We start from the raw sequence: 10,343 nt of genomic DNA, 5'->3' as shown, positions 1-10,343 counted from the left end.
GCACAAGGTTTGGTTCAATTCACAAATGCACCGATCACCACACACAACTCACTATACAAAGACAACTATCTGTTTTTGTTGTTACTGGCATCTTCGCTCACTTTACAGTATTAACAAGGCTATTTTAAACTGTTGGGATATATACGCATTATTATCAGGGCACAAAGGAAGATATTGGATCTTGGCAAAGGACAGTGACTTTAGCTTTTGCTGGTGCGGCTGAAATATATGATTTTCTCTTTGAATTATACAAGACAGATATCGATATTGCGTCTGTCTGTGGTTGGTCAGAAAACAGAGGTCAAGTTTCATTCATATGATCCTCTGAGCAGCACCATAAACCTATGGATGTCAGTTAGGGACAAAATCTCAGCCAAAGCTTCACTGTAAAAAAAAGATTTGTTGATTTAACTTAAAAAAAGTAAGTTACCTGGTTGACTTAAAATTTTGAGTTTATTCCACTTAAAAATATTAGTTATAGTTAAAATATGGTTTTCTACTAATATTTTTAAGTTGAATTTTACGTCAACCGGGTAACTTCATTTTTAAGTTGGACCAACTTTTTTTACAGTGTTTAATCTGCATGTCCTGTCTCACCAAGCCTTTCTACTGAGTGTACTACGCATGACACTGCTCAAAACACTCAAATACGTACACGTAATAGAAAATATAATTTAAACAAAACAAAAAAATACATAGAAAACTCCCCAAACATAACATATATGAAATATATCGCACATTGCCTTATTCAACATTTCACAATTCTTTAAAATGCTTGAAGGTATTTTACAAGCCTTGATTTAAACATCTAGATGAACATATGACATATAGGCTACTGTACATTATTTTTTATATATTATCACCCAATTCTAAAGCCAACCATTTATTACCAACCAGTTCCTCGGACCACAGATTTAGCTGAATTTAAACAACAAATCTAAATGAATGCTCCATTATATATTACAATTGGTAATATACTGCATTTTAGCAGTCCGAAAGTGTCAAAATGTTGTGAGGAAGTTTTCACATCAGTTATCTATCAATGCATACACTCTTAAAAATACATGTGCTATAAAGGTTTTTCACAGCGATGCCATAGAAGAACCATTCAGCCAAAAATGGTTCTTCTGTGTCATCATGAAACACTTTCTTTTATTCTTATAGAGCAAATTTTTTTGGAAATGTAGAGAAAAATTGCATGGCTTTGGGAGATGCAAACTGCATAATATGTACCAGTAAATAATTATAAATATGATACCATATATACTGTATACTGTTTGTGACAATATTACCTAAAAGTGTGCTTTACTTGCAGGTTTTGACTCATTGCTCAGTGAAAAATAAACCACCCAGACATCATATTTTGATATTGACAGCATGACTGAAATTCATGGGTCTTGAGTAATTCACAACCAACAATTACAATTTCAGTTATAACAGCCTCTTAAATATCAAACAATCCAATATATAAGGATTAAAATATGATGGAATACACACTATCGCTCAAAAGTTTAAGGTCACTTGAGTGAAATGTTTCTCTCGACCTTACAAACCTTTTAATCTGTGTGATTAAAGGGATAGTTCACCGGAAAATGAAAAATCTAATCTAATCTTATAAGGGGAAATACAGCAAAAATTAAATAAAGTTTAGTTTTGCGTGCGCATGTGAAACTGTGGCATGCTCACGTGAAACTATCCTGTGCGCACGTGAAACTTTTGCTTACACGTGCGCACGTGATAGTTTGACGTGTGCGTGAAAGTTTCACGTGAGCATGCGAAACTAAACTTAAACAAAAAATATTCTGCACATGAAGGTTTCGCGTGAGAGCATTAAAGTTTTACGTGAGCACATGAAAGTTTCATGCACATGAAAACTTTCGCTTTCACATGCGCACGCGATAGCACGCGGACGAAACTTTCGCGTGAGCATGTGAAACTAAACTTAAACAAAAAATATTCTGCACATGAGCACGTGAATGTTTCACGTGAGCACATGAGACTAAACTTTAGATTTTTTTTACTTTAAAGTCACCTTAGGGCCTCGGTACACCCTTATGTTGTTATGGCAAAAAGAATATTATAGAAGTGAATGGGGCCCATTAATTGTTTAGTAGGATACAAATACTATGGAAGTCAATACGTACTGTCAACTGGGTGCTTAACATCATTTATCAAAATATTGTTTTGTGTACAACAGAATAAAAAACATTTTGGGGGTGAACTATACCTTTAATGTTAGTAAGACAATTTTATTTTGTTATGCTTATTATTAATATTTTGTTGTAAGACAAAACATAATTCTGCAATTGTGCATTAGTTACTTTTACTACAAAAGTAAAAAAAATACAGTAATGTTTTTTTAAATGGATGACTCTGACTAAATAATGAAGAAAAAGCAGCCCAGAATAGATGTGAACTCATTCAATACTGTTTTAAAAGCATCTCACGATAAACCTAAAGCTGCTTCTTGAACAAATTTTAAGAGTACATTTCTACAAATTATAGTGATGATTAATTATTTTGGATTTTTTTGTCACAACATAATTCCCATATTTTAATTTGATAAGCTTTCTACTATTTTAAAATGTATGAAAATATATAAATAAAGAATCCCTGGTTTAGTGACCCTAAACTTTTGAACGGTAGCGTATAATGTTTCTGTGTCTTACAGTAGATATTTACTCTTTGTTCAAGAGTGTCTATTGAACTACAGATGTACAATATGTACATGTACAAATATTTCTTTCCTAACGGTCCTGTTAGCCAAACAGCTGTAAAATAAGACGATTGAATCCTGAGGTAACAAAAACAATGTTAACACAACCGCACATTCTAAAATACCAACAAACGACACAACTAAAAATAATGTAAACATATGGCTTCCCTGTACCTTTACGGCAAATAAAGAAATAGTCAAAAAAAGACCTTTTTAGTTGCACTTCACGCCTCTCTCTGCTTAAAGCAAACGTTCCTTCGTAAGATGTGAGAGTAAAAAATGCATTTGCGAAATTGTTGAAAGTGTTAAATACTATTAGCCAACCGAAATATAAACTGCCTTGCAAACACCACACAGACGAATCTCAAAGGAATCTAGTTACTAAGCTCTGGAATGTCTCCGTTTTAGTTCAGCCATTTTTAAAATACAATAAGTGAAGAAACACTACATAACCATTAACGAAATCTGCCGTAATACCGCGTGGCAAGACTGAAACCTTCCTATTGATGGGGTCCAAACGCAACTCTACCTCACATTGTTAAAACCGTTTAAGCAAAATCGTATGCATTGCTGTAACCTATTCGAATTCAAATTGGTCAATAGTTCCTCCCAAATACCCTGTTACTGTCCCTCCCCCCTGATGTGGCTATAAACCAACTACATTGGCTCGTTATAGTTATAGGTTGGGGCGGCCGAGTACTGCTGTTGCACGGCCCCCTGCGCGGCCCCCATCGCTGCCTGCTGTGCTGCCTGTTGGACTTGAGGGTTCTTCCAGGCACCGGTGGTCCATTCTTCCTGAGCTTTGCTCATGCTACCTCCGCTACCACGGTACATGTTGTGAACCTAAGGGAGAGGAAAATGTTATATGCTTAATGCTTGATCTTTCGTAGATGGGGGATTCTCACGAAATTAGACTTTTGAGGTGTCGTGAAACATTTTGAAAAATAAAAAGCATACAGTTACAAACATCTCTTCATGTACTATTTTGCACATGATTTCAAATGACATCATACAAACCAATTTTGTTGTTTTTTCCACATTTAACGGGAACATTTTCATTACGGCAACGTGTCCATGACTGGATTTGGATTCTTGGAAATATTTATAATTAAAAAATCTAAAAAATAAAAAGCTTCAGTGCATGTTATACTATAAACATTTACAGTAAAGAAATGTGGTATTTGGTAATTATTGGTAAATGTAGAGACAATAATAAGGAATATAAATGTGTCCAAGAAAAATTTTCTCATCCTCCGCAACAATTTTAAATCATATTTGTTTAAGCCCTCAAGGAACTAACATTTAAAAAAAATGTTGGAAGGGACAAAATTGACTGTGACACTTAAGATGGCTACCAGGTGAGCAGTTCTTATTTTTTTCTCTCCAGATAAAAGTTGAAATTTTGTTTGTCATAGTACCTAGACAACTTTTTAGTTCTCATTACTGAAACATGAGTTTGTAAATGCATATATTTAATGTAATATCATGTTGCGGTAATGATAATTTTTGATAATGATAATCTAAAAATGTAAATAATTCTATAGGAAATATTTTTTAAATCCTCTAAAAATAATGGTTATAGTAAGCTCAGACCTTAATCTTATATGTGCAAAAAAATTGACTTCAAGGGCTTTTTATAATTTTTATGCTGGACACCTTCTAAATCTGGATTTCGGGAGAATCACCCAGATGCGTTTTCTGTAGCATTGCAATAAAAAAATTAAAACGATGAAAGTTACCCTGGTGAGGGCGATGAAGGAAAGCACAGCCACGGCAGTGAACATTATGGTTGGGATCAGCATAACAACGGCAGAGCCGATATTAGTGCTGAAGAAAGTGATGGTGGCCAGCCAGCCGCTGTAATAAAAAAAAATGTTTTTTTTTAATTAGCAAAGCATTTGAATAAAGATTTACATTTTTGATGTACTCTAAACATACAAATTCCTTTTAGTCAATTTTATCTCTTAAAACGGCATATTTAAATGTTTAAAAAATATTTCTTCATGCCTTAAAACAGCTTGAATGCAACACTTGCTATACCACGAATATGCAAATTAGTCCCCGCCTCCACTCATTCACACCAGCTTCTACTAGCTGCTAGCAGATTAACACGATGACGTTTGGTAATAAAATTAGCATTTTTCACACTATCCTTGGAAAACTGCAAAACTAGCAAATGTGTTGAGGGATACATTTAATTTGCATATTAAAAACACCACATATGCATATGAAAAACATTAAACACTTGATTTTCACCACAGGAGGACTTTTAAGTACAATGAGCGGTTCTTACCAAACTCCCCATCCTGGGATTCCAACAGTCTGAATGATGCTTATAACCACCTGTGCCATGAATACGAAAAAAAATGCCATGAAGTTGAAAGAGCTGTCTGTCCTGTAAGAGAAGGAGAGTATGGAATTAAGATAACGATTATATGCACGATTAGGATTAACAGATTTGAAAACATAAGTGAACTCACTTGAAGGCTTTATAGATGGGCCTAAACCAGCACACGTATGAGCATGGGGTGAACAGTATAAGCCAAAGAATGGCCATCCCAAAATTCGTTGCCCCACCTCCACCGCACATCCAAGCCAGACAACCAATCAGGTTCGTCGCTAGGGTGGCACTATTTACTACGAGGAAGAAAAACAGTTTTTTAAATAACAAATGTTTCATTTGCAGCCCAATTCAGATACTATTAATGCTAAATAGTAAATAGTATCTACAATTATTATTAGTGTGTCCCAAAACTGTATTATGATAAATCTTTATGTGCCTGTATGGTTTACCATTTACGTGAAATTTTTAAGTGCAGATACATGCATACTTTTCCATTGCATAGTACCCCACGGTTTAGGTCGGGTCAGCTCACCTCATGATGAGCTTTTGGTAAGCTTTTCCATCGAGTTTAGTATCACTTTGGAGTGGGAGGGATTATAGGCGTGTCGTTATATTTGCGCTGCCTTCTGCTGTGACATCATACAAGTGAGAGCGTTGTTGTCCACCACAAAATTAAAATTGAAAACCACAAATAGATGTTTGCACATCACGTTTATCACTATCTTTATCTCACATAACAGTTTCTGTACAAACACGCGTGTCACCGCATTTAAGTTGCATTTAAGCATATGTGGACGTGCACATCACGAATGTGCCGCCACAAGTCTGAAAAAAACTGTTATGGTGTTCCTGATTTTCAGCCTGTGGATGTTTTTCATCGCTAAAAGGGAGTTTGGGAACTTACAGCAAAATACAGATGACAACAGGTTTACTCGAGACAGCGCAAGCTAGCATGAAGGTAAAGCTAATCTTTAACATTATAGCGATGATGCTGGTAGTGACGATTCTCTCAGACCAATCAGTGATCTACAGCAGGGGTTTTCAAACTGGGGGGCGGGGCCCCCAGGGGGGCCGCGAGATGGTGCCAGGGGGCCCCAGTTTTATGACATTTTATAAAATACATTAATTTATCACGAATTCTGTGTAATTAAACAAAATAAAAAATAAGGCTACTAACCAAAAGCACTACTTTTTTGTATAATTTAATATGCGTTTTAGTAAAATGTTGAGTTTAGCACAGTTTTTTGTCACAAATTTTCTTTGGGGGGCCGCGAAGGAGTGCACCATACACAAGGGGGGCCGCACGCTGAAAAAGTTTGGGAACCACTGATCTACAGTGTTTTCGCTTCAGGTTTTGGTATCAGCTCGGCTCGCTTGGAACCCCAACCGAGGTGGTACTAAAAAAAGTATCGGGTACCACGTACTGCACCCAGTGGAAAAGCCCCCAAAACTAAGCTGACCCAAACCAATGCAATGGAAAAGCACCATAAAAGGCTGATATTACACAAAATTCATTGCAAGAGTGATACCACACTGAATGTATACATTTAATTATAAAGTAAACATTACTTAGAAAATTATAAATGAAGAAATGTGAGGAGTTATATTTTGATTTATGTAATTGTTAAATAAATCAGGCTACAAAGGTAGTATGTCCCAGTACTTGCATACTCGTGCTACGCACTGAAATGTACATACAGTACATTCCCACAACAAAAACACTAACAGCATATATTTTTACGGCATAGTGTAAGTAGGTGAATTGGGACACAGCATTTATAATTTAAGCTTGCGTTGGTAAATAGTTTTTTTTTTTTAATTCTAAAAATAATTTTACACCATTATAACACATCTGTTGCAACATGGGAGATTAAAAAAGGGAACCTTTGTAAATATCCTACTTTTTAAAAGCAACGCTAACTTATGACAACTCATGACTGTATTTAAAAACTCACGGCTCAAAATCAAAAACCTGTTTCTCTGTCACTGTTTACAGTGGAAACAATCGCAAATAATGCCACGTGACTGTAATCCACTCCACAGCACACACGACACAATGAACAGCTGCCTGTCTGCAGCGAGATAAACTTCAAATATAATGGTAAAATCCAATAAAGGTTGGCATATTTATGAACGTACGTATCCATAAGTAATACAGCCGTTTGCACATGGTCCGGTGTTGATCTGGAATCTCGTTGAAGTCCTGGTAGAAACATGGCTTCAATGGGATGAACCGTGGAAGGGGAGGAAAATTGTTTTCTGTAAACCAAACATTTAAGTTGAACTAAATAACAGTTTAACAGTAAATGGGTAAGATTGTATAAACAGTCGTCACTGGTTCAAGAAAGTCAAATGTCGAGGTCTCACCTGCCATGGAGTTTCTTTGTGTGTATCACCTACGTCAAACTTTAATATCCAAATCCCTGTTTGAAAAACAAATACTCAATTATAATACAATCTCATACTCGCAGTTTATATTTAAAATTAGTATTTAAACATTCCGAAAAGTAAAAAAACAGGTTTAAAAAAGAATAAAAAGCTTGTGCTATATAAAAACAACAGGAATTTTCTTCAGAAGGTTTTTCCTATTCATGCCAGGTATCTAATTAATGTAAATGATGGCATTCCTCATTCAAGACTGAAGACATTTTCACTGGGTAAGTAAACCATTGTTTTATTATAGTAACATTATAGTATATGTCCATAGTGAATGTTTATTATAGTAAGTGTAGTAACCATGTTTTTGGTGAATTGATTATGATTTGTATCACCTACAAATATCATGCTTAAACTATAGTTACCCACTGGGATATACTTTACTATTTATTTACTATAGTAGACTGCAGTAAAATTACTAAAAGGTGCATTTGCACCTTATCATAGTAAACATTAAGGTATTGTACAGTATTTATATACTCCAGTTTTGTCAGAATTCTTCGATTAACTATAGTTAATACTACATAATACAAGTAGTGTATTTTAAAAATGCACACTGGAATATACGTTACTATTTATTTACTATAGTAGACTGCAGTAAAATTACTAAAAGGTGCCTTTGCACCTTATCATAGTAAACATTAAGGTATTGTACAGTATTTATTTACTCCAGTTTTGTCAGAATTCTTCGATTAACTATAGTTAATACTATAATACAAGTATAGTGTATTTTAAAAATGCATATTAATTATTGCAATATGATATAGTACTGCAGTATACTACAATTTACTACAGATTAATAAATACTATATACTTCAGTATATTTTATGTGGGTGTAAGACAATGGTAACCCTTACATAAATCAACCATGGTTTTACCGTTACAACCAAAATACTATGGTTACTATAGTTAAACCATGGTTACCGCAAAATAACCATAGTTGTGCTGCTACGAAAACCACGGTTACTGTAGTAAAACCATTTTTTTTTTTGCCAATGGTATTCAATATGCCAAAAATCATGCTTACAACAACAACAAAACAAATTAATTGTTAATTTTGGTAAATTTGTGGTTACTCTTGGTTTACTTCAAAATAATTAATTAATAATTAATTTTTCTAATGGTTCATCTATAAACAATACACAATCCACAGCATTATGACACTGATTTTGAAACACTGTTTTATTATTTAATCCATCCCACATGAAATATACTACAGTATACAGAATAGTATGGTATTTACTATAGTATTCTGTAAAATACTACACAAATATTACCCAATATACTGTAATACTATACTATATTATAACATACTTATACAAAAACAATATTATGAAGAACTTTTACTACAGTTTACCATAGTACATATTGTATTGTAAATAATAAAGCCTTTTTCTCACGGTTGATGTTGATTTTAAAGGAAAACTATGTGAGGCCTGGTTACCGAATCATCCCTGATTTATCCACCATACAGCTGTCGAGATTAGAATAATGAAATACGATTACAACGTTAATATAATCTACCGATTATTCTTAGCATTTATTAACTTATATGATTATATCAGTCATATTTTTCTGGTTTGGATCTAGCAGCTAAACGCGGTAGCGATGTGAAGGGCATAGAAAGGTGGATATAGATATGTAGTTAAACGACTATCTAGTTATCCTAACGTTAGATTGCATTTATCCAGCCTGACATATCTGAGATTAAAACGCATCGTAAGATTTGAAGGAGAACACAAGGGCAAAATATTTTTTGGTATCAAGATCATAAAGAGCGCCCTTCAAATGAAAAGATGGATTGTTTATTTGGCCTTAATTGGATCGCGTGCATTTATGTTTCATCCACCACAAATGTGTACATATGCGTAAATAATACCAATAAAATAAAATAAAACATTGGTGTTGCTCACCGCCTCGCGCGATCACGATGATGCCCGCCTGTGCTAGCGTCCACTCACATGTAATGAATCACTGTCCATTCAATGATCGATGCACTTGCAAAGAGAAATAATTAAATTTCGTTATGTTATAAGATGTGATTTGGGATATGGGAGTAAAAACAATCACGTCACGATCTTCCTATACACGCACGCAAGCACGAATGAGTTGGGCGAGGGATGATCGTGTGTGTGATGATGCTGAATAATAGGCGTGTTCGTTCTTTATGCGGCGCTGCGCAGATTGATGACATCACAGTACCGCGAGAGCACACACGTCGAATCGTTCTCGCGGTGCTTAGATGTCATTCGCCGCTCGGTCTGCGCAGTGACGCATGTGCCTAAAATCAGCTTCCCTCGCGATGCTTCATTCCGCCACTGTGTTGCTGCTCTCCACGGTACTGAAGCAAATTACTCAACTGGTAAAAATACAGTTTAAGAGTTTAGGGTCACGTCAATAAACTTTTATAAACTCGTTTAATTATGCTTATGCTTATAATATACCTGATATCAAATTTGATGTTTTTTGGCTTGTAGTATAAACATGTTAGCCTCAAGGATATCTATAAACGAGTGTTTTACAAAATACTGACAAAATGTACGTTTAGAATATATAAGCATTAAAAGCAAACTTTTAAAGTTTCTCACTTCAATACACATCGATCATTTTTATGACGTCATTCTGCACTTCAGCTACTCATTTGATTGGTTAGGCCAAACCAAGCATCTGGCGTGTTTACAGCATAGTTTTAACAAACACATAAACCTCACATCAACTGTTTAAAAACAGTTTCCAGGTTGCTCTTAGTCTTAATACTGTGCATGCACACAAGGGTGCTGTAAAGGGGGGGTAAACAATGACGATTCTCGGGGCCCACGAGTAAGAGGGGGCCCAGAGAAGCCCCCA

The 10,343-nt window shown here is 35.1% G+C and overlaps 1 protein-coding gene across 1 annotated transcript; it reads right to left on the bottom strand.

The window, feature by feature from the left end:
* Positions 1 to 2,059: 2,059 nt before the first annotated feature.
* On the bottom strand, positions 2,060 to 9,644 carry scamp5a (secretory carrier membrane protein 5a). The gene is made up of 7 exons (XM_055193328.2): positions 9,410 to 9,644; positions 7,428 to 7,483; positions 7,200 to 7,319; positions 5,197 to 5,353; positions 5,010 to 5,111; positions 4,456 to 4,573; positions 2,060 to 3,559 (listed from the first exon to the last, which is right to left on the bottom strand). The coding sequence occupies exons 2-7, from the start codon at positions 7,432 to 7,434 to the stop codon at positions 3,374 to 3,376; spliced, it is 690 nt and encodes a 229-aa protein (XP_055049303.1). The 5' UTR covers positions 7,435 to 7,483; positions 9,410 to 9,644; the 3' UTR covers positions 2,060 to 3,373.
* Between the last annotated feature and the right edge of the window lie 699 nt (positions 9,645 to 10,343).

Source organism: Misgurnus anguillicaudatus, chromosome 6 (genome assembly GCF_027580225.2).
Source record: "Misgurnus anguillicaudatus chromosome 6, ASM2758022v2, whole genome shotgun sequence".
NCBI classification, from domain to species: domain Eukaryota; kingdom Metazoa; phylum Chordata; class Actinopteri; order Cypriniformes; family Cobitidae; genus Misgurnus; species Misgurnus anguillicaudatus.
This window is presented reverse-complemented; position numbering and strand designations above follow the sequence as displayed.